A 25,290-nucleotide genomic window follows, 5' to 3' on the forward strand; every position below is an offset into this window, starting at 1 on the left:
ATTAAACGATTCTCGCGTTTGTCCCATTGGCTCTGCGGAGGCGCCTTGTCATGCCTTATAATATGTGCTCCTACGTGCTCGAACGTATCCATATTTTTTTTTTTTTTTTTCGCGGATCACAAGTGCCACCACATCGGCAAAGTGCGCTGTGGTTTGTACGAATGCTATTGCCAGGGCAGGGATTTGTAAAGCTTCACGTTTACTCCTTTGAAGAATACACAGTGGAACTGAGCCACCAATGATATTCGCAAGCAACAGCGGTATTGCGTAATAGTACGTGTTTTCTTTTTTAATCTGGGTAAGTATTACCTAATTTTCAAACAAATCATAGTGCCGCCAGAGCATTGCGCATGCGTTGGCGGCTTGATGTTCGAAGGTACGTGATCTGTGTTTCAAATATACGTCAGTTGCTATAGCCCAGTGTTGCGGTGTCTCTTCTTTCCGTCATGTTTGCGTCTCAATCTTTCGCTGGTTTTCTCAAGTGTCACCATGAACCGATTGGCCCAGCAAGCAGCACTTCTTCTATAACAAACTGCAATTGCAGGTGACTCAATCAGAGGTCATAAAATAACGTTTAATTCATGAAACACTAGGAAATACAAGAAAGCATCTCTCCTGGCCAAGAAGATTTTTCAACACGGTAGTCCTCCGAATGCGCATACGAAGAGGCGGTGTCAGGTACGCACACTGGCTCATGGACACGCTTCGCTTCGGCTATTTCGATGTACACAAGAGGTTCCTGTAGCTCCGAATACCGTTCGTAGAGGCCGCCAGCTTACGACATGGCGCTTAATAGCTTGGAGAGAAGGAAAGCCCAGAGACAAGAGCGAAGCGGGCTTGGCGCCAGCGGCGTCCAGGTATAAGCGCGGAGGGCCCCCGAATAGGGCAAGGTGGTACATAACCCTCGCTCCGGCAGACGAGAGGGGGAGACGCCGTGCACCGGCCAAATCTGGCCGCTGATCGCTTTGTGTTTTCTTAGGATTTATATATTGCGGCTTTGATTCGGCCGTTCCGTTCCCATGGGCGCCACGGAAACACTGTCTCCCATTGGCCAGCGGCTGCCGTCCAATAATTTTGCCCCGGTTGTCGCAAACTCGGTCGCGCCCAGAAGTGCTTCCGTGCTGCTTATGACGCCCTGCTAGTACGTGGGTGCGTGAGTTTTTTAGGGAGTTTCTGCTCGGCCGAGAAAAATGAAAGTGGGAACACTTGAAGGGAGGGGGCGAGGACACGCGTCCCGTGACAAGGCATACGTGACGGTTTTATGCCGATGACCGATGGTAGCCAGGGAGGCGAGAAGCATATTTGTTTCTGCGTGATTTCTAACCGTCTGGATGCCTTCGAATAGTTAGTGGTACATGCGCCTAGTCAGTACCGTAGTATATAGCACATAGATAGTTCCATGCCTGGAAGTCGCTAAACCTGACATCAGTCGGTCCTGCATGTAAACCCTAGGAGCGCTTCATTGTAAAAGCAATCACCGTTTCAATCTGATGCGAAACATCCAACAATGTCTTGGTGTTTGTGCTATTTCGTTGACTGTTTTGCATTCCGAGGATCACTTGGGCAGTCACATTGAGCCGTCGGGATGAGCGGTCAACGAAAAACAACCGAGTCCACTGATAACCTATAAAAAGTACCAGCATTGCTGACCCAATCCGATAGCGAGACGGTGTCCCGTATGGCAGTCGATCATAGTAAACGAGACAGACATCACTCCATGAAAGTGAGAGAGCGTGAGAACAATATGCAGAGAAGTTAATCAAGCCGCGCCTGTCTTGCTACCCCACAATGAGGGAAGGGCACTAGAAGTAACAACCAAGGTCTCGTTGGTGAAAAATTCATAATGAGTACGGTAGCGCAAAGCAAAACGAGGACAAGCAACTAAACAGGACGGGTATTGTTTCGCGCTACTCTACTCCTATAGGGGGAAGGGGCATGTAAAAGGAAACTTATGAGAGCTGATAACCACGCACATACAACTTTCATAACGCATTCAAAGGCGGCAGCATAGCCCTGTCATTTTTACAAAGCTCAGCAGAGCTCTCTCGACGCTTCACTCTTCCTGTACAGAGTAATGCGCCGGCGTGGGCACTTTCTCACGGCTGGACCAGTTTTATTAGCCTAAACGAACCCCAGTAAGGAAAGGGGTGCGCGCAGAAGCCCAGTAGCCCACTTGTCCTGCAACACACACGCCCATGCGTAAGCATTGCGCCAAGGGGAGGCCAAATAACAAAATGAAGAAGAGACTCAAGTGCTCACAAGGAACGGGACGCGTAGATAACGAAGTGGAGTCTTTCTTTCTTTTTTTTTTCCCCCACCCACCTGTCGACGAGTGCCGACGGGGAGTCGAATTTTACTGCGGCCCATAAATTGCGGTCTGAGGGCCGCTGCCGGGCGGGAGGGCGCGAGGCGCGCCCGAAATTTATTTGCCCACTAACACACACGACTATACGAGTACCGATTTGTAGCCGTTTTACGAGCTATCGCGCTGCGCGTTAAGAGCTCCGCGCGCAATAACCCCCTCCCCCCCCCCACTTTTTTTTTCTCCCTCCCTCGACCACCCTCTCGGAGGCAAGCTTTGCAAACCACGCGCTCCAGGAGCCCAAGGCGGGACACACAAAGCTTATCGCCGCCGACGTTCTCGGCCATTTGCTTCCTCGCGCAGCCACTTGCTGTTCATTTCCTTTCCCTCTGCTTGCTTTCTTGCTTTCAGCCCCGCGACTCCCGCCCGCGGCTACGAACGCCCGTCTCTCTCGGATCTGCGCAGCGTCCCGCGCACTCGCTGCGAGACTCCGCGTTCCCCACTCTCCCCACTCCTAAACGCTCAAGTGTTGCGAGGTAAAGTGAGCTTAAGAGACCTCGCACCGCACGGCCATATATTACGGAACCGCGCCGCGGGCCCCTTGCAATGTATACGAAGCTCCCTCTCTTCTCGCAAGTGCAATGGAGGGAGGCGTCGGTGCGGACTGCTTTAGCTATAGCTATACTTGGGCAAGAAATCAGCCCGTTTGTCGTCGTCGCTCTCTTCTGCGGTTGCTTTGGCCGCAAGGAAAACTGCGCTCACGGGGGAAGGAAGAAGTGGGGGAGGGAAAGGGGGAGCGTGTGGTGGGGTATACGCAAGGTGTTAGAAAGCCAATTGGCCTTTTAGCCTTTGTCGGCTCTCAGGAGCCGCCGCGCGCACTTTGTCGCCCTTTATCTTCGCTCGCATAAACTCGGTTGACACACTTGTTAGCCGCGAGGCCGCCACGCCGCATCTGTTAGCACGGCCATAAAAGTCGGGCCTCACACCGAAGGAAGCGGACTGCGGAGTGCGCTGTCGACTGCTGGGTGTCGTGGACGGGCGACGCGTGCCGTTTCGCTCTACCCCGAGCAGGAAAAAGGAAAGTTACGACTTGGCTAGAGCCCGTATTACGTGGACTTGTTTTACACACAGGCGAGGTTTGACGTCGTGCGACTTGAGATAATCTCTCCGCTTTTGTTTCGCTGAACGTGGGAGGCAATAATATTAACCGTGGGAACGAGATTAAATGTTTTATCGATTCGAGCTCGATGACTCAACTGTATATACACTCAGAGCGCTTAGCAGAACGTCACGTGCACTGATCAGACGCAATAATAACTCAGTGCTCTATCAGTAACGCAGATGCTTTTATGAGAAAGAAAACTCCCCTGTCATCTGTTAGTAACGTTCTTCTGCAATACACAACGGTATACAGAAGGAAAAGACCGAGAAGCGGTTTCAAGGATCGTGTTTCGTAAAAACTGTCCGCTATTTCGTGTACGAACTCGTCTGCTATCAGATTCGGTCATGGACCACCCTTGCAAAAGCCGTTCTTTAAAACGAATCGCAATCGAGCTCATTGAGCTCAATGAAAGGTGCATTCCCGACGTGAGAAATTCAAAGACCGCCGAGTTGCGCGTAGTTGCGTGGGATACTAATATGATCTCGACCAGGTGAAGTGGGCCTTCACCACAAGAATCAGGAAACGACGATGAAGCCGGGCATCGTGGTGATTAAAAAAAGTAGAAAATATTGTATTCGCTTCCTTGGTACATGGTTGAGACTCTCATCGGAGTCTCGAGCGGTTCTGATCTAACACGGAGTTCAGGACGGCCTTAAACAACACCTCTTTCCTTCGTTGAGGGAATCCACTGGCCAATCACAAACGCCGAATCGTTCACCACCTCTATCGCCCCTCACTGATCGTCATGCTGCTCGGGGGATTCATGTGCTCCTGGCGCTCATGTCCTCAATGATTTACTCGTGTACGTGGTGCACATGTCTCCAGCATGTCACAATAGGAGGAAACCACCTGCTGACGATGGTTTACGCCGAGGGTTCTTGATGAGGACCCTTTTATGTAATAATTGGCCACTTCGTGACGGTCAGGAGGGCGACGTTGCTGTCTTGAAGCGAAGTGAATGATTGAACATCAACCGTGACAACTGCGTGTTGCTGGTGGGGCATTCCCCCGTCGCCAGGTGTGGTAGTCGATGGCTTCTTGGAAAACTTAGGTCGATCATAACAACACGCCGAGGTGCGTGCGACAACCCGATCAAAGCTACGGTGCCTAATTGACCAGCGTCTTTTACGCTCACGTTCCAAAAATCGCTCCCAACAATATACATAGTGTTTGGCGCTTCTATCTCGGACTTTTCTAGAGGACTGCGTCTACAGTTTAAGAGTGTTCGCTCGCTTCTTTCAAAGCTCAGCGGCGACCTTCACCCGCAAGTCATGGCCCTCAGATGTCAAACCCCAAGTGTCTTTGCTTTCTTTTTCTCCCCGGCTTGAAAGGCGCCCTCCTGAGACCGCCAGAGAGAGGCAACCGCGTTCGAGCGGGAAATCCCGGGCGCCTCAGCATTCAGCGGCGCCGTCCCGTTTCGAGATGTATACGCGATGGCGTGGCGTGCAACGGCCTGGCGCGCGCGAGGGGCTCCGCGTTGTCGACGGCGGCTTCAGGCACGCACGCACGCACGTTTGCGGCGGCGGCAGGCAGAGGACGATCCGGGCACGCAGGCACAGGTGGGACGGTATACGCTGAGAAGCCGACGGGCCAGGAAAACAAGAGCGGCGAATGCAGAGGCCGCCTGCCGGCCAATGAGCGTCCGCTCGGGGACCTTCGTGGAGGCTGCTTTCCTGTTCCAGCGCGGGCTCTTGATGTCCGTGCGCGCGAGAGCCGGCAGGGGGGGGGGGGGGGGGGGGGGTGAGCGTGGGGGAAGGAAAGGAAGGCACGGCGCATCGAAATGAACGCGCGAGGCGGACCAGCACCGCAAGGGGGTCGGCATCGCCCTCCCCGGCCGTCCCCTCACCCTCCCCCACCTGGGCCGTCCCCCGCACCTAGTCGGCGATATTATACGCCGCGGAGGGCTGCAAAAGAAAACATACATCGGCCTCGGTTGCCGCCGCCAGCCAGGTCACTCTCGGGTGACTTACGTAAACGCGGGAACGCTCCGCGCCTATACGTCCTGCCGGGGTCGTCCGTCAGCCAGACACTCGCGGCGACGTCTGCTGACCGGAGGAGGGACCAGCGCTCGGACTTCGACGTGACGAGCCGTCGCCCCCTGGATTAGACGGCTTCTTCTTCTTCTTCCTCCACTTCATCGCGCTCCTCGGCTTCTTGCCGACGACGACGCCGCGCCACGCACGCAGATGTTGCACGACTGGACACCGCTGACGCAGTGACGGGCGCGGCGCCCCGGACGGGACGGCCGGAGCAGCGATCGGCGTCGGACCCCCTGGGGATTTTTTCGGAGGGCGCACCGGCCGGAAGCGGCGCCAACAATCGCAGCCACGTCGGTCCCCCGTCGCGCTAGATGTGTGCCCAGGGAGCGTGATTATTGTGCGTGCGTGTGTCGTGGCAGCACTCCACCCTCCACGGCGTGCGCTGGCTGCGGAGTGAGGCGAGGAAGGAGCGAGAAAAACGAACGAAAAGCAGTGACCGGTCACCTCTTCCGCTGACCGATTGTGCGCGGGTTGCTGCTGCCTGCAGAGCGGCGGCCCTCGGTCATTGGCTGAACTCCGGGTTCCTTCGTGCAGTGTGTGGCTGTCTGTGCCCGCGCGTGAGTGCGTGCGTGCGTGAGTGTACGTGGCGCTCCCTCCCACTGCACAAACCGTTCGCGTGCGCGTTTCAAGCTGCAGTGTTAGCTTTTGCTCACCGGGCAGACAGAGGGAGAGGGGGGGTGGACACCGGGATCGTGCGCGCGAGCGTTCAGGCGCGAGCGGCGGCAGTCAAACGGCGACACAAACGCTTTGGAAATGAAGAAAAGGCGAGGGAGCGACCCACACATCTGTCGTCGTTCGGCGCTAAATTTAGAGCCCGGGTCCTCGTGGCCCTGGTGAATCCCCGGTGGCTGCCGCGGCGGCAGCGGGTGGCGGCGGCCGCAAAGAGCCTCGGAAGAGTTGGCGCCCCGCACGCGCCACTTTGGCTCCGGCGACCGACGGTGTGCCCCAGGTATTAGCCCAAGCTCGGCTGGACTGAGAAAGAGGCTGCGTCGAAACGGATGCCACTCTGCGATCGACGCTGACGCCGTACGTGTGAGTATATGCCTCGCAGCGTCCTTGCGTTGCGTTCTATCCTCGATAGAGCAGGCACAGCTGTAGGGAAGCGTATGAGTGACGTGCGTATAGAGGCAGCAAAGAAGCGACAGATTAGTGCAAAGTCATGTTGAATACGTCAGGTCAGCCCTTACAGATGCGATATCTTTACTGTATCGTACCCTCGTAATGTTTATAAGAGTGATATAGATCCATAGACAACTTATAAGCTACACACGCTTCACAGTTCTTTAGGTACTAATTAAGGGACAAACGGCACAGTCACGTCACTTGTGTTATTTGAGGCAGTTACAGAAATGCAGAAAGAATGTTGCAGCGCGCGTACTGGTACTCCGTTCACATTAGCGGCAGACAAGCAATTCTAGAAAGAAGAATAGTTACGTAAAGCGTGGCAAATAAGCTCAGGATGCTTCGCGGCATTCTTGAAACTGAATTTCGCAGGCGTAAATTCAAATGGCAGCCAACGCTTGCGTTCAGCTACTATCAATAAAAATAGACGTTAAGGCACGAATCCCTTCCCACCGCTGCATTCAAAAAGATGGCTCGCTAACCAGTACAAAAGTAATGTGGAAAGAAACATCCTTCAGAAGCGCGATCTGCTGCGCCTAAATATCAGTGCATTCCCCTATATATACACCTCAGCCATTTGCGAAGGCGCAGCGAAGCAATTTTCGCACGAATGGATAACGATTACACGAGTAACCGGACACCGGCGCGAGAGGTGTTTCCGGCCGTGATGTATTGAGAGCATAACAGACGTAACCCAATACGTTAGAGAGGAGAGGCAACCCCCCTCCCGCCCCCCTTTCTGCTGCGCGTCTCTGGGCGCCCACGGCAATGGGCGAGCCACTCTCCCGACTCATCCGCGCACCGTCGGCTTTATAGTGAAGCCAGTTGGAACCTCTCGCACCGCTCAATCTTTCGGGCGTGTTCTGCCGGAGCCGTGCTAATGACGGAAGGCTAAATTAAACGTGCTTTAGTAACGTTAAAGATTGGGTTAGACGGTCCTGCATGTTGCTAAATGTAGCAGCACGACTTGAGACCACTGGGAAAAGAAAAGTGGAGAGCAATCAATCAAGTTCCCACATCTCTCCTGTGTTCAGTACCGAGCCTTCATGAACCGTACTACTGTACGGACAAAATTCCAGCATAAGAGTTTTAAATAGCGCTATTCTGTCGGGAAAGTAGAGCTATACGTCAGGCGTAGTACGTGCACACACTCCCGGGACAAGCGTGGCGCGCAAGAGTTTTCTAACCTTTGGCTTTATACGGTGACCGGCAGGCAACCGCTATACCGTTATTCAGGATTGTGCGCAGTCTGGTGGAGCAAAGGACGACGTTCTGATAACCGAGTCGGGGCGGCCACTTGCCGGGGACCTCAAATACGAGACGTATTTGAGGTCACGAATGTTATCACGTATACCTGTTTACCATAGTCTGAATGGTGAACAACAAAATTGTTTTAAAATATGAAAGTAAAGCATTATTTAGCATGGCTTCTGCCGCTCTCGCATCGGCGAGCGTAAACAGGGAGGAGAAAAAGAAGCCGTCGAGTGCGCGTGGCCTCGTCTCGCCTCCGCAGCCGGTCTGCCGTCACAACGGCCGTCATCAAGCCGGCTAGCTGACGTGGTCGCTAGCCACAAATCAGTGGCCCTCGGGCCGGTTGGCATGAGCGCGTCGCGACGGCCTGCCCGCTGGTCAGCGTCTCGTGCTCTGATTGGTCCGCGGCCGCCCGCGCGCCAAGGTGTGCGTATTCTTCTCTCCGGGGCACCGAAACGTGAGCCGGCCGCCGACAACCGAGGAGGAAAAATGGCAAGAGAAGGGAGCGGACAGGCTCCCCCCACCCCCACCCTGCGCGTCGTAATGGACGCGCGAGGGGGTCTCTTCCGACTTCTAATCCATATCTCATCATAAGCGTTTCAGCTGCCAGGTTATTCGGCAGGCAGGCTGGCAGCTTGACGCACGAGCGACTCCTTCGGACAGGACGCCCATTGGCCGTCCGCGGCCGGGTCACGTGACGGGCTACCTATGATTACAGCGGCGGCGCGCTAATTTGCCGCCGCGGCCGACAGGCACCTTAGAGCCGGCTCTGCCGCTATTGTTTCCCCAGTGTCCGGTGCGCGCGGGTCCGCGCCCTCCTCTCCGGGACGGTGCTGCGGCGGTTCCCCGTGGCAAGCCGAGAAGGTGTACGCGCGCCGTGACGGCAGCGCGATGCTCACGGCCTCGGCTCCTCCGATCAGCAGCAGCAGCGGTTCGTCATGACCTCGTACTTCGGCAACCTCAGCCCGGGCGCGACGGGCTGGCCCACCGGCACCCAGGACCCGCACCCGTACGCTGCCTCCAAGTACTCGGGCGCGCCGGCGGGTTACGTCGACGCACCCGGAGCCCACCACCACCACCACCAGTACGCGGCGGCTGCGGCGGCGGCGGCGGCAGCCGCGGCATCGGCGACCTTCGGCTCCGCCGGCCGCTACCCGTACTCGGGCCGCTTTGACGCGGCGCCCAAGGGACTCGGCTACGACGCTCACCAGCACGCGACGTCGCCCCCGCACCCCCACCATCACCACCATGGTCATCCGCAGCACGCTCACCACCAGCCCCTGGGCTTGCCACCCTCTCACCACCCCCATCATCACGCCATGCTGCCGCAGCAACAGCAGCAGCAACCCGGGACCGCCTGCTACGAGCCACCCAACGTCGGTCCCTACTACTCGGCCGCTGTTCCCGCCAGGCCTCCACCCGAGTCGCACGCCCACGTGGCCCCGACGTCGGCGGCGATCGCGTCCAAGGAGTACGGCAAGCCGGCGAGCAGCGTCTCCCCGTTCGCTGCCATCGCCAAGCAGCAGCAACAGCCTCAGCAGCAGCCGCAGTTCCCGAGCCAGAGCTCGGCGGCGTCGAGTCCCGTGGCTGCGACGCCCGGCAGCAACGGTGCGGGTTCGCAGCCCGAAGGCAACGGGCCCGGGACGCCCGAGAGCTACGCGGGGAGCGCCGGCAGCGCGGAGCCGGTTTCCGGGAACGAGCGCCAGGGGTCTCCCGCCAACGCGCAGTCGCCGAGCAAGACGGAGAACTTCTACCCTTGGATGAAGTCGTACTCAGGTGAGCCAATGTGGAGCATGTCTGCGTCAGCTCGCATCACTTCATTTTTTTTTCTGTTATTATTTCGGTGTTTTACGTTAGAATTAACCAAATGTCATAGCCAAAAATTTGCAAGTTGTTTGAATAGCTGAATGATCACATTTATTTTGGGGCAGCATGCCACCGATAGTGAGACAGTAGAGGTTGAGCATCATGCTCGACTCCATTGTGTTTGGGAGTAAAATAGATGTTCATTCGATGTACTGTGTTTTATTATAGTAGATCAGGTTACACAGGTGGTCGAATTAGGTTAGGAATATTAATAACAAGAAGAATACATTAGATAGTCGATTTAACAGCCTGTTGATTCATGAATTCGTTTGTCGGCGTGTTTTGCACCGGAACTTGTTGCGTGCGTCTTCGGTATTGAGCCAGTTTAAATATCTCGAACGTGAATATTCGCCGTGTACGAACCATGCATATACAGACACCATTCGTAGACTGAGGCAACTTTACATGCAACAAATATGGCCGCCATATAAGCATGTAAAAAGGTTAGTTTATTTTCCGGCAGGACTTCGTACCGTATTACTTGAGGAAAGAAGAAAAAAAATCTTAGACAGGCAGGTGCAAGTTTGTTAGGATCGCAACATGGCACTGTCCTCAAAACTTGAAAAAAGAACGTGGCTTCCATCGGGATAGTGCGATAAACATTTCTTCTTTTTCAAATTGTGATACACAGCGAAGAATTCCCTCCCTTGCTCTAAAACACTTGCACAGTGCACTGATGCTGAATTTATCAGCAGACAGGGCGGTGCATAATTTATATCAATTTACCCTGCTTAATGTCGAAAGCGCGAGAGTAGTTTGCAGCTTCTCCGATTACCCTTTCGTATAATAATTGTACATTATAAAGGCAAGACGGCGATCACGGTTCAGCGACATTCACCTCTTTTAACATTCTCTATTTAATACTTCGAAGTGGTTTAGATCAGTTAGATCAAATGGAACTTTGTAAAAGAAGGGGGCTCAGCGATGCACACTTAACGTTTCGGGGGCAGGCGAATTTTCGTGCAGCTCCGTTATATCTATTTCCGTAAGGGAATCGAACCACAATGCACGCAAGTTCGCGCACCGTAACAATCACTGCTGAGGAACCACGTACGTGTTGATTGACGGTGTATAGCTTTACACAAGCCTTATAAACATCACTAATAGCAATCAAACTAACCAGTGTCAGTAGAGCTTATTAACTGTTTCGAACTGCCCGCGTTTCTTAAGTCAACGCGAGCAACTTCGCAGAATTGCCAAACCGCTAACCGTTGGTAAAGGCAGGAAGTCCGCGCACGTGACCTATCACCCCAAGTAGCGCATCGTGTTTGCTACAGTATACGCGTGTCCCACGAGGGAGCTACGTCTCCACACAGCGCACCTATCGGGCGCGTTCTTGGGGAGCACCCACGGAGCGTGAACGCATAGCTCCGAGTGCCTGGCTCTCACATTCTGCGAGGAATACGAGCCAGACACCGCTTGTATCTTCAAAATCCGCCGCAGTAACTTTGCAAAGTCGTATATAGCTCGGTTAACACTTATTTCCATTTTGCTTAATTTCGCAATCTACCGCTCTACAAAGATTACCTACGGCGCGAAACTTCTGGAAACGCGTTCCAAATTACTCGCTTTGCCTCTTAACAAACTCTATTCTCTTCCTCTTTTTTCTGAGCGTATAAGGTAGCCAACCAGACACAGTTCTTTTCTCTTGCTCTGTCATGTGTCACATGGCGTATTTCAGTTGGACAGAACTTCGTTTATTATTATTTTTTTCTTGTCTGTTGCGGTTGCCTCAGCCTTGGAGCACTCTTAACTTTTGCTAACATCAACAGTTATCCCGATGTGCGCAAACTGTTGGACCTATCAATGCGGGATTTCTTTCTTTCTTTCTTTTTGTGGGTGACGGGGCGGAGGAGGGTGCGAAAATTTGAGACAGGCATTAGATAACGAAATACTGCATTCGATGGAAAGCCAGCCATGAAATGAAATAACCGTCCAAGGTCCATATAGAGGTTACCGAAGTATAACAGTATGAGACCCATAACAGTAACTATATATATCGTTATTGAGTTTCAAGCCTTGCGACACAATGGCCAAAGCGACGAAGCAGATAGGAACACGCAACTGAATCTGGAAAGCACCAGAAGAACACTGACGGGAAATTGAAGCAAAGTCTGGGAGAAGGCGTGACAGCGAAGAGTGAATGTGTAACACACCACATTGTGCGAAAAAAAATATAATAAAAAATAAGCGAGCTTCTCTCATACCATAACATTACTCGTCTACCAGAGAATGTTTCACCACCACAAGATTGTGGCGTTGATATTTTCATTGTTGCTAGCAAATGGCACTGATCAGTCTATGTAATGTACTTTTGTGCACAGGTTACGCGGGCATAAAGAATGTTTTGCGTATCAGTCGGTGCGGCGGCTTCAGAATGCAAGGCAGAGTGTCGTCTGATTTTGGTTACGTATTATTTGTCAGGCCTGTATCTATTTTGTCAGCAATCTTTTCTGTAAGCGTCAAAGTAATAACAAACAAAATATAAACCAGCCGTAGATGTTGAGATTTGGTGCAAGCGCATGTGGCGGCCGCGCATCGCCATGACACTTAGGCATGGAGCTGTCCTGCGATACAGGAAACATTAATAGGATAAATGCGCGCGTCTGTTTTAGTGCTTTCAATTTTTTACGTTTTATCTTCAACATTGGCATATGCTCACGCGGAAACTGATACTCGCTGCTTAACGTGTAGAGGTACTGCACAGAAATGCATAGGAATTAAGACACTTAGGCGGACACTTTCGCCACGTCTGCCTTAATTTAGTAACTATGCTGTGAAGATCACACTTTTGGGTTCAAATAAATGGCGAGTTTAGAATTTTACCACAGTAGAAGCATTTCCTAATGGAAGCGCTTCCATAATGAGCGCCCCGACCTTTGGCAGCTGCCTTCACTGAACTGTTATGTCTCAGCACCACCAAGGGTGTTAACTGAACGCTTTCCACGTGTCAAACGACCGCACCTCCTATCCAGACGTCAACACGGCGTTGACAGCGACTTAAAGCGCTTAGCCCACCATTACCTGGAAAGCGGAGAAAAGGATGAAAGGGAGGGAACCATGACAACGAATTGATAGGCGCAGTTAATTAGACGAGTCAAATTACTACCCATCCCACCACCCAAGTAAAACGGGGGGGGGGGGGGGGGGAGGGCAATGACGAACGAACTGGGTGTCGCCGGATGATTTCTTTCCAGATTCCAAACCAGTTTCTTCGAGGCGGAGTTGCTGCGGGTTATGGTGAGCATGGTCGTGGCATTGGAACGGAGTCGACGATGGTGATTTGCTGCTGGACAGAACTTCAGATTCCATAGTCGACTCGCCTATAGGGAATACGACGGGTTTAAAAGCACCGACTTTTCAAGAGTGAGGACAGAGAGTCCTGATGTGAACTGAGACGATTAACTTGCTCCTGCAGGGAGTGGGCTTCCGTACTGGAGCCGTGTAACTAAGCTAAATAAACCCTTTTTCCTTCCTTTTCTACAACTTGACATCGTATTCGATGGGCTTGGTGGATTGCATGACCAAAACGCCACCCTAGCCGCAATAGAACGCACAACTTCATTTCAGCGTTGAACTTTAGGCATCATATGTAAATTACAACTAAAATAATGGCAAGCAAAATCAAACTACTGTACAGTGCTCAGTTTGCTCGACTGGTCCCTTATTTAATTGTTTGTTCAGCACGCAAGATTGCAGTCAATAATTAAAAAAAAACATTAATTAAGTCTGCCTGTGCCGCGAAAGCCATGTTTCACTGCATGCGTCTGCAGTTCCCAATGTTCAGTTACCGACGTTTAATTACCGACGTTCAGTTACCGGCATTCAGTCACTGACGTTCAGTTACTGGTGTTCAGTTGCCGGCGTTCAATTACTGGTGTCCCGTTATTGGTGTTCAGTTACCGGTGTTCAGTTACCGGTGCCCATCTCTTGTTCGAATGCGGTAAAGTAGTGGTGTAACCAGTCAGACAAATCAGTGTTGATAGTATAGACCCTCGTATAGACAAGTCTTTGTTTTACACGCAGATTCCTCGCAAGGACCCAAGAGGACGCGGCAGACGTACACCCGATACCAGACCCTGGAGCTGGAGAAGGAATTCCACTTCAACCGCTACTTGACACGGCGTCGGAGGATAGAGATCGCGCACGCTCTGGGCCTCACCGAGCGTCAGATCAAGATCTGGTTCCAGAATCGGCGCATGAAGGCCAAGAAGGAGAACAAGCTTCAAGGGGGACTTCTCGTCCCTAAGCCTGGAAACGAACTTGTCAGTGTACTTCAGGACTCCAAGGGGCTCGGGGCTACCATGTTGGACAGTGTTGTCTACAGCTGAAGAGTACATGCGCGGTCGGTGCGACATCGCGCGGCGTGACGCATTTCGATGTGCACGCGCGCGGGTTGTGTGTGTGTGTATCAGTGTCAAGTCAGTGTACATTTTCATCGTCGTTACTACGTCAAGCATCTTTCTCGCGAAACGCAGGAACCGCGAGAGTGACCGTGCGAGTCTCACAGCAGAGGTCTCTTGTGTCGATGCACCGCGTACCGCTGGCGGGCAAAGTACAAACCATACGCCATTGATCACTGCAACACTTATCGCACTTGTAGTTAGAAGTGCTCTGAACCACCATCGGACCTCCCGTTAATATCCATATATAAAAAAAAAACTTCAAGAAGGAAAGAAAATACAACGCAGAAGCAGAGACAACGTATCTCCTTATACTACACACATCTTATGGGAACGAACAGTACCTGGCACGACAACAGCTCGGCGTGTTGTTCGAAGTCAACGCGCGAAGCTTGCAGCCAGAAGCAGGTAAACAAGGAAAAGGATGCCTCAGGGAAAGTCGCGTGTGCGATGGAGATATGTTCGCCAAATGTTGTGCGTGCAACTTGCCCCGCGCGCGTTAAACGAAAGCACACTAGCGGAAATAAAAAAGAGAAAAGAATGTCGTCGCGAAGATGGGCCACGCTCACCTTGAAAACCGAACCGCAAGTTGACAGTCGGGCTCCGCTAATTTATTGCCCTGTCCTATCTTCGGCGAGGGCCGCGCGAGCGCGCATGGGGGAAAGAACGGTGTGACGCGCCTCGCTTCGAGCGGCGTGACAACGGTCCTAAAGGGTGCCTCTTTTTGGGACGTTTTCAGCGCCCTTTCAAGGCGCCCCCAAAACGACTCGGCCGACGACGCACTGTCCTCCGAATGGGACGGGACGAAAGCCGTAAAACGGCGCGGCACCCTCGGTCGCGGGACGATTTTTCATATCTGCTGGCCGACCACAAAGGCGCGGGCGTGCCCGAGGAAGGCACACATGTGGCCATACGGTGCTCGCATATAGATAGCGCAGCCGACGGGGCGCCTCAAGAGTCAGGTGGTGGTCGCCATCGCCGCTGGCGCGATGGGCGCCTCTGGGACCGTTTTTCTTTCTCGCAGGGGGTCCCTCTCTCCCTCCCGCTCACGTGCGTGCCGCGCGCTGATGGTCTTATGACACTCGACGACCATTGTCTTGCGACCCGGCGCTCGTCTTTGGGAACCATTACCGAGAGCGGGGGCCGCGAGCGACGCTCGCCGAAACCGTCGGCGCGGGAAGACCTTTCCTGCGCGGCGTCTTGGATGCGCGCGGCAACAAAGAAGTCCGCATTCGTCTCGCCATTTAGTGACCCATTTAAGAGGGCCCCCCTCGAGAAAGGGCTGGATGGTCCCCCCCTGGGAGTCACCCCTTCTGGCCGATTCCCAGGACGGGGTGTCTTCTCGGGGCCGCGAGGGAAGTGCTTCTCCGCTGGTCGCTCTTCGCGTGCCTAATTGCTGAAAAAAAGGGGGGTGGAAGGATGCTCGAACGCACAAAGAACGGGACGACGACGGCCAAGAGCACAGCCTGGTGGTGGTCCTTGCCGCCGCGAACGCGAGGAAAAAGCTCCCCAGAAGCGCCTCCGTCCGAGCGGAAACCGTGCAACGTTCGTGCCGGTGCTGCGCGCAGTGTGCTGTCAGTGTTCAGATGTGCTTGCTGCCGGTGACGACTACGGCTCCGGTCGGATGTGAGACCAACTGCCCGCGATCGTAAGCCGCTTTGAATGTTATACCACGTAGGTGTTTGTGTGTGTTTGCCGCGGCGATGTGTTTTTGGTGTGGTGTTAGCGTATGCGTCTTGTACTCAAGGTAAGGTTAAGCCATTGCAGAGGGACACTTGGATGCGCAGGCGCGTATGCTATACTTTTTGTTCCTATAGATGGGAGGTAAAAAGTGTTATCGCAACCCTACCCCCCCTCTTCTTAGTGATTTATCATGCGGTGCTTGTCAACTCAGCACCGTCATAGGGTTTGTGATGCACATGTATACGTATTTTATTTATATCTTCTGCGTGTGTTTCAGTGTACAGATTTTCGTGGCTTCATATAAAAAAATGAAATCATTTCCACAACCTATAAAGGTAAATGCGCCTTTCGGTTTGTCTTCCTTTTCTTTTCAAGCTGATACCAAATGTTGCAGGCACAACTTGCAGTGATTGACAGAATAAGACGAACCATACACGGACTTTATTATTATGTGCCCACAAACGCCACTAGGGTTATAGACATGGCGCGCAGTAAAAGCTAGAAAATCGCACGTCAAATACAAGTCAACAAACACAGCCAGAAATCCAGACAAAGACCTTACTCAGAAAATACATATTTGTTAAGCCTTAGGCATCGTGAGACGTCTTAAAAGCTGCGCAGAGCCCGAAAAGAACTCAAAGGAAGCGAAATACGAGGCATTTGCATAGTGTTTGTGTTAGCTAGAAAGGCGAGCTTTTTATTTGCTTGTGGTAAGCAAATGGCTCAAAATGTCGTGTCAGCTTCGTTGGAACGAGCAAGTTAATGCCACATAACAGTCAGGCACGTCGATATTTCCCTGAATAATTTTATACAGAAATGTGATACAGCGCAAGCCTGTAGAGTGCACAGTGAGGGTTCCTGACAAATTGGCCGAAGAAGACCGGCAAATGTTTATGATGCTCCGGTCTCTGGTCAATACTTTTCGAATGCTCTTGAATAACTAACACACTCCGTCATCGCCAAGCGGAGCGCGAGTGCTGGATGCTCTCAATGCAGTGCTTTGAAAGTATTGGGTAAGCATCATGGCCCGCCCGCAGCGTTTTATTCGCACTGAAGTAAAAAAAGGCCGCGGTTTACTTTAACGACATACTGCCACGTACTCTAACGTACCGCTAAAGACCGCTGGTCTTCCCAGGTGACTTCTACACGCATCACCAGCTATGGGGAAGCACCACAATTAGCTTCAGACAGCAGAATGACGGCCGCCCGATGTATCGGCGGTGCACTTGCTCGGACTTGACTGATTTCAAGGCGTTTTGCTGCGTGCTCACGCAGTGTTCACTCATTCCCGCTTTCCTTTTTCTATTCCCCCTTCCACCAGTGTAGGGTAGCAAACCGGACGCTAGTCTGGTTGACCTCCCTGCCATTCTTCTTCTTCTTGTTTTCTCTCTCCCCTCCCTCTCTCTCTCTTTATACATAAAAGTTACGTCTGGGCACTGCCTCCTGCAGCTGAGCGTACTAAGTTTCCATTCATTGATAAAGTAGTAGTGGTCAAAGGACACCTTACACTGACAGTGTCTTGCGCAGAAAATTCAAACAAGAGGTTTTGATACTGTCGCAACTGGCTAATTACATCCCACTCCCAAGTTGTTCCAAATAACAGATGCAAATTCTAGAAGAGGTCTGACCAACGAATAAGAAAAAGACAAAGTAAGGTACCAGTTATTGGTATTGACACCGGCAACTATGGATACCTCGTCTAGCTCAAAACAAAGCGATCACCCAACAAAATATCGTGCCTGTCCTGCATCGTTCCCATTGGTTTTATATCAAACACACAACCCACATACAAAAGCATACTCTTAGACGTCCACCAAAACTATTATTATTATTATTATTATTAGCTTGCTGCTCCACTTTCCATAAAAGGGGTGCAGGAAGTTGACCTGCAGAAATAGGTAACTATTAAAATGAGTAGTATGCTAGGTGTCACTAAATTCTGAGTTGCCTAACAACAATGCAACCTGCGATGCGTTTTTCTTAAGAAAGAAAAAGGAATCACCAACTCGCCCTGCAACGTATTTTGTTAAACAACGAATGTATCTCTAACAGAATCCAAAAGCGTAACTATTCTGCATAGCGTGTTTAAATGTCGCAATTTGCCCTTAGACATTACTTCAACGTTGAGTGACGTCAAACTTACTTTTAAGCTATACAAATGATGTCCTTAGCATATGACATGTGATACAAGTCAGAACAGTTGCCTCAAAGCAGGGCCAGTTACTCTTTGGCCAACACTTCAAGGGTGAGGGTTGCCAAAGTCATTGCTAACATATGCAATATATTTGCATCTATAGTATATAGCTCACAGCATATGCTTTATAGTGTCGGTCACTGAGTTACGAGATCTGTTTGAAGACAGCTCCACTCCACATTCCCTTTGACGACAGTGCGAGCTCACCGCGGCGTTCCTCCCCCTCCACTATCTCTCTATTCCCTCTTCCTTGTCCCTAGAGCAGGGTAGCCAACCAGACTCATTACTGGTTAACATCCCTGCCCTCTCTCTTTATTTCTCCCTCTTCCTCCTTCAACGATGAGTGTTGCCCAAGGTCGCTATTAACATGTGCATTATGCTAGGTGTCACTTAATCATGAATTGTCTAACAACAATGCCACCTGTTACGCATTTTCCTTCAGAAAGAAAACTGCATCACTAACTGGCCCAGCAATGTGTTTTGCTAAATCGCCAGAGCATAACTATTCTGCACAGCGTGCTTATACATTCCAGAACTGGCGGCTGGTATCGAGAACATCTATTTCATTGCGGTATAGCTGGTCTGGCCATCTAAAATTTACGGGGGCGCGGGAGATGTAGAGAGATAAAATATAATGTGATAAAATATATATATATATATATATATATATATATATATATATATATATATATATATATATATATATATATATATATATATATATATATATATATATATAGAACATTTTCACAACACTCGTCAGAGTGTGAGTTTCGGGAATAACACACGGGTTAGGTACTTGTCAACCTCATAAGAATTTGTCTGGGACTGAAGTACCGCTTTGCCCCTATACGAAAAAAAAAATGAAGTGTAAGCAAATGTAATTTCAAACTAAAGGTTTCTTTGTCTATACTTTCCCGGGTTCGGCATGGCTGCCTGGCTGCTATTGGGTCTGTCGTTATATAGGCGGATACACCGACCACCATTAATCTGTTAACCAAAGCACACCAGTCTGTTAACCAAAGGGTGAACTACATTTAACGAATTCTTTGACTTACTTTAATTTCTTTGATACAGCCGTCTGGATTCCTGGCCAATCGTGTAGAATGTGCATGTCCAACTACGACTCCTAGAATGTGAACACATCATCATCATCATCAGCCTGGTTAAGCCCACTGCAGGGCAAGGCCTCTCCCATACTTCTCCAACTACCCCGGTCATGTACTAATTGTGGCCATGTAGTCCCTGCAAACTTCTTAATCTCATCCGCCCACCTAACTTTCTGCCGCCCCCTGCTACGCTTCCCTTCCCTTCGAATCCAGTCCGTAACCCTCAATAACCAGACGGTTATCTTTCCTCCTCATTACATGCCCTGCCCATGCCCATTTCTTTTTCTTGATTTCAACTGAGATGTCATTAACTCGCGTTTGTTCCCTCACCCAATCTGCTCAATAATGCTGCTCTTTAATGTTTTAATCTGCTCTTTAACATATAATGTCGGCTTAAAGGCACCTATAAAGCACATCAATCTGTTAATTCAGGGGTGAATTCTATTTACAGAATGTTTTTAATCACTTTGCTTTCTTTGTTTTAGTCATTTGGTATGTGCCCTTAGGGCTGTGCCCGTTCTTGGCCAATTATCCAGAATTTGTATGACCCACTATGACACAATAGGTACAGAATCACTAAAGGTTGCTTGAGACGTGTCGTACTTTTCTGTGCGTACACCTGTCATTACCAAATTATACGAATCGCCGTTAGTTGTAAAGGATTTAATTAATTGCTTTAACAAATCTCCGCTTTGCACGGATTCAAACTTGTGCGTTTGATATGCATATTTTTTAGAACTTGCCATGGTCGAGCAAAAGGAAAGGAATAACTTTAAAAATAACTACAGCTGTCCCCTCCACTGGCTAATGTCAAAATACACAGGAGCAACATATGAACATGTCCGAAATTGAAAGCGCTGCTATATATGTATGTCTGATCATACGACTGCTTCAAAAAAAAAAAAAAACTAAGATGTATCCAGCACTTTTGCAGAAACGTTGAGACATCAGTCTCATTTGCATAAATACCTACACAATCACACCCACTTTGCTGCTGCCACACAAAAGGTGCCGGTAAGTTCAGTCGAATGCCACCGAGAATTGCCTGCTTTTTTTTTTTCTTCTTGACGAAACAAATCTGCTTTACATTATAAGTCATCTGGCCATCACTACTGTCCTTTTTTGCAAGGATTACAAACTGATTGGTCGGGGAACATTTTCTTGAGCTTGCTTTAAGACATAATTCGACGTGCCTCTATCTTCATGGTTATCCAAGTATGACAGGTGTACCCAAGAAATTGAAAAATATCAACAGTGGTCGATAAATGGGTGTCTGTGCAGCCTCCGGGTCCATCCCTTGTTGGATCAGTTATCTTCGTGGTATTGCCTTAACGGTGCATAATAGTTTGCCGTAGTTCAGTTTATTGCTGCTGCTTTTTTTTTTTTTTTTTGCGTAGAGAGATCAGTGGCCTGAAACGAAGCAAATTTTTCGAGAGCCGCCGAGAGGAAGACACCCCGAGATTTCTTTTCAGTAAACTTCCAATTATTCACAGAGAATGGAGACAAGTTGCAATATTTAAAGCAGGATGTTCGCACTTACCAGTTGTGATCTCTACATATCGATCTCCAAAAAGCGAAAAATGCGAACCACGGTTACACAAAAAGCCGCAAGTGTACCGAAATCTCTGACGAACTGTTAAGTTGTAAACGTGACAGTGGATCTTATCGAACACGTAAATCGCCTCATGCCTCAAGCAGGAAGGGTAACAACAAGCAAATACAGCAACTTGTCAGAAATCCAGTTCCATGATGTCAAAAGCGTCGGCAACATCGATGGTCAACAAAGCTCTAGGGCCTCTAGGAGTCCCTTAATGTTTTGCTATGTATCACTGCGATTCTATGTTGTACATTCAACACAATTTTATTCACCACAAAACACCCTGGCTAATCTGCTGGGCCAAACATATCAAAAGCAGTTGGAAGGCGCCCAGGGTACTGCTACAAGGTGACATGTGGCAGGCTTACATATTTAGAGCGGAAAAACATTCAGTCACATCGGCGCAAGGCAGCGCAAGGAGCTACTAAATATATACGACGGACTTATGACAGTACACATGTAGTCAATAGGTCTATTCGATTCAACCAAGTTTCTCTACACCTCCACCACCTATTCCGGGTGCGCTGCTCCTAGGCTCTCTATTCTCCGAAGTACAGCTTTGCACCCTATACATCCCCGTCCTCAATTGCACGGCGTGCAAGGCAAGGTGTCGTCGCGGTGTGGTGGACCTTTGAACCTCGCAGCGAGTGGGTGCAGCCCGGTGCACCAGAACCGCGACTCTCTGCACCTGTTTATTTGTGGTGCCGTGCAACTTTTCGAAGTCGAACAAAGCTAATACTGACCAGAAATTGTCACATGAAGGCGTATACAGCTGTCTGATGAGTCGGGAAAGCAAGAAGAGCCGAGATGCCTTCTTCTTCGTCATAAATGAAAATGCCAGTAGCCCAGAGCGAACTGGCGAGCTTTGTAGTCACCGCAGGAAGATTTGGAAACTACAACAAATTATCAATCATCCAAGTACCGCTGACAGACCAAACTCCTCTTGGGAAATGCGAAATGTACAGTTACTTAATAGATCTAAGTCGCCCTATACAGTATACTCAAGGAACACTCCCACATCTCTTGTGAGTTGCATCTCTTGTGGTAACAGTTATCGGAAGTGCGTACCGGCCGTCTCCTTATTGTGAAGTGTCCCTGTGCTGCAAGTGCTTACACGTCCTGAGCACAACACACTGCAAAACAATGTCCGTCCAAAATAAACTTCTCACAGCTAGGTTGTGCGTGAGTGTAATAGCTCAGCTATATTAACGCCTGCAATAATAAATACTGGTGGTAATTTAGAAATAGCACAACTGCTTTCATAGAAATGTTTTCATTACATAACTAGATGTGCGCACTCTTCACGCAAGGAGGTTCCTGGCCACATTGTCAGACCTTACCTGAAACATGGAAGCAACAGAAGGCTTTAGAAAACACTCACCTAAGATCATTAACATATATATACAGAAAAAGCAATAAATGAGTAGATATGGCTGAATTAGTTACGCACATCTGCGGTGCTCAAAAATCATTTGTTATTTCGTCGATGTACCCTTACAGGGTCAAGCCTTCCAGTTGAAGATCGACTTCCAATTTTAGAAATGCAGCGCCACTACAATGCTACATGGCAGGCCCATAATAGGAGCACGCATAATTTTTCTACTTATTATAAGATGCCGCATCGCATATGAGCAGGTCTACAAATTACAGCATTTGGCTGCATGCGGTTGCACATGCTAGTCGGAAATAAACGAGGGATATGCAGCTGTGCGGCAATAGCTGTGGTAGCTGTGGGATATGTTATGCATGCAGATAACCGTCGCTCCATATGAATTACAGAATGGATTGTAAAGAGAAGAGGAGCGCAGTCGGCGACGGCGGAGAAGCAGATGGCGTGATGAGACTATAGGAGATCTGTAGGCATATGATGATCTCAGCTGGCACAAAACTGGGCAAATGTACATCAACCAATGGAGAACTTATGTTCTCTAGTGGACATAAATTGCCTAATGATTGTGATGCTGAAGCGAATGCGGGTATTTCAGCACCGCGCGACTCGCACAAGGCGATTTATTTTGCTTGATCATAATTGATTCGTATAATACGCCTCTCAAGCCCGGATGATACAAGCTAAATGTAGGCGAAGCCTCGTTCGGACCAATGACAAAGCCTGAAACGGTATACAATGGTTACATTATTCTAGGCCAGCAAATCGTGCAACATGTGATCCTGGAGCTTCGGTAGGTACCCCTGACCAGTAGGAATAGTCCAACGGTGCACTGAGGGCTTATTTAGTAATTGTAAACACTTAAAGTTAGAGCACATCTTTGACTGTTTACTTTGGCTCTGAAGTGTTGACTCTGGTGCCTGCAGTCACAGGTGCGGGTATAGTAAGATAGATAGATTCTGTAAGCGTGTTAAGAATTGCATTATAATAGCAGGGGAAGCGTATATGCGTAAGTTTATGCCGCAAAGTAGGTACGTCATTGTACTTACAGTCGTGATGCATATAGAATGGAATATTGAATTCGCTTTTAAGCAACGATTACTCACGTGTGGATTCTAATCTGATGTATTAATACGTAAAAAGTAGCTTTGAATCATCGAACACTTGTATGTGGGGCATGTGTGCCGACCCGCTGTATACGGCTTCTAGAAAGTAATAGCAGATTGCTCGAGAGAGTACATATACACCTTACATTTCGAATTTTAGTGTCTGCACTGTACATTTGCGAAGTGAATACGCGAACAAATTTCTGACAAGTTACGTCAGCTTACAGATACATGAAGATAAATAAATGTATTTCTTACAAATCAAAGAGAAAGCGCAGCAAACAAAGCGATCAATGTCTTTTTCGGGGATGTCCTAACGCCAAAACCTCTTATCGCTGCTTATGGGCCTTGTATACCCCACATTCCATTTAGCGTACGTGCTTGCTTGAGTGATGCAGAGCACTACACTCCCACTACTTCGACATATAAATAGTTATATAGTCAATATTTGTCATCGACGCTTCCTTGAAGACAACGTAACAGGAGCGGCGTCGGGAATTACCCAGCAGGCTATAGAAGTTGGTTCTCGAACAAAATAATTCTTTAAGAAGTAAGCTACGTATACATAACGCCACAACGTACTGGCGGTGAGCCGAGCATCATGTAATTTCCAGAACGTAGCGCTTATTTGATCGCAGCTTAAATAAATTAATAACCCCAAATCGGTACATTTTGATTGACATCCGGCACCGAACAAGAACCAACGTACACTTTGCACAATGAATGGTAAGCAATGAGAAGCTTTCGGGGCCAATTAATTTTGCAAATAAATATACCTTACTTCTATATTGAGTATACCGGTGCTGTTATCATAAGAACGTGAAAAGGTAAGAAAAGGGATCAAACACGTCTGCCATCCGTTTCGCCGCTCTTTAACAGAGGACGCCGGCGTGTACGCAGCACAATAGGCGGCGAGCAGTGGCAGTCGAATTGTTGTAGAGGTAGAAGATAACGTCGTTGCACCACAATGAAGTTTGAATGCACATGAGTACAAAAGCGCGCCGGCAACGTCGCAAAATGCGCGGGCCGGCTCCGTAGCCGACACCTATGGGCGGCGCCATGTTTGTTTACAATGCCGCTTAGAGCAATCATGGCGGCCTCCATCGAACGCCACGGACTGCCACAAAGAAGGGCGGCAGGCGACGGTAAAGGGAAGTAATTTACCTGTGACTCGCGCTAGCGTGGGTCTTCGCACCTTCTCTGGTCGGGCAGAAGGCGTTAAGAGGACAGTAATGGCTGCTAAGAGCGCCGGGAACAGCGCCGACGCATCTCAGACGCCGGCGGCATCGCCGGCGGCGAGGCAGCCGCACGCTTCGCGCGAGATTTATGGCGTCCTCGACGCGCGCGGGCCGGCGTCGTGTTTTGGCGCCCTCTTTTGAACCGCGCAGCCGTTGCGAGCCTCCGGCGTGGCTCGCCGCGTGGCATCTCTCGCGTGTGCCGGCTGTCGGAGAGGACGGCATGAGGCCCGCGGGCGGCTTTGACGGCGGGCGATTTAGTCGAAATAAACTTGCGCAATCTGACAGATGACTCCCCGATTATTTCTCTTGTCGTTTCCGCGACAACAGCGTTTCGGGCAGAGAGCAAAACAATATATTTATTAAGCATGCATGTGAGGTAACGACAGTGGCAGACGGCTGACCATGACATAAGCCTTAGATTTTCAGCTTCGACACTGTCCAATATCTTGGCACGTATCTGAGGAACATCAACGGCCGCAAGCTGAGTGCTTTGCGTACTACTCTACGCTGAGTGCGGTAATGTGAGCCGATATTCGCGCGCACGAGGAGACAGATGTGCAGTTTACCACAAGACGCCAGCCTCCCTATGTCATTCCAACGATGGCGTCAGAGAGACATAGGTAAAAAAAAAATTACGAATAAATAGCTCACAACTCGAACGGGTGAAACAAAATAATTTTTATTTCAGGTATGATGCACTACACTTTTCTAACGATACCTCAACGCTTCGAAATAAAGTAGGTCATAGTAGTCGCATCGGCCATTAAAGCAAGCGCCTTCTCAGAGTAGGGCCAGTGAAAGAAAGTAATGAGAACTGATTAAAACGAAATG

At 49.9% G+C, this 25,290-nt stretch overlaps 1 protein-coding gene and 1 long non-coding RNA gene across 3 annotated transcripts in view; one reads left to right on the forward strand and one right to left on the reverse strand.

The window, feature by feature from the left end:
- Nucleotides 1–24,541, reverse strand: part of LOC129385012 (uncharacterized) — a 159,485-nt gene extending 134,944 nt beyond the window's left edge. For both annotated transcript variants that reach the window (XR_011894752.1, XR_011894754.1), the window contains exon 1: nucleotides 24,386–24,541. This is a non-coding gene — a long non-coding RNA (uncharacterized lncRNA). The remainder of the gene's footprint in view (nucleotides 1–24,385) is intronic.
- LOC126530798 (uncharacterized) lies at nucleotides 5,380–16,168 on the forward strand. The gene is made up of 3 exons (XM_050178082.3): nucleotides 5,380–6,535; nucleotides 8,667–9,652; nucleotides 13,769–16,168. The coding sequence occupies exons 2-3, from the start codon at nucleotides 8,815–8,817 to the stop codon at nucleotides 14,071–14,073; spliced, it is 1,143 nt and encodes a 380-aa protein (XP_050034039.1). The 5' UTR covers nucleotides 5,380–6,535; nucleotides 8,667–8,814; the 3' UTR covers nucleotides 14,074–16,168.
- Nucleotides 24,542–25,290: the final 749 nt, after the last annotated feature.

The sequence above is a fragment of the Dermacentor andersoni genome, chromosome 5, assembly GCF_023375885.2.
Source record: "Dermacentor andersoni chromosome 5, qqDerAnde1_hic_scaffold, whole genome shotgun sequence".
Taxonomy (NCBI): Eukaryota; Metazoa; Arthropoda; class Arachnida; order Ixodida; family Ixodidae; genus Dermacentor; species Dermacentor andersoni.

Coding starts and splice junctions, on each gene's coding strand:
- LOC126530798 (XM_050178082.3), top strand. CDS start 8,815: ATGACCTCGTACTTCGGCAACCTCAGCCCGGGCGCGACGGGCTGGCCC. Junction 9,653..13,768: donor TTGGATGAAGTCGTACTCAG/GTGAGCCAATGT, acceptor TTTTACACGCAG/ATTCCTCGCAAGGACCCAAG.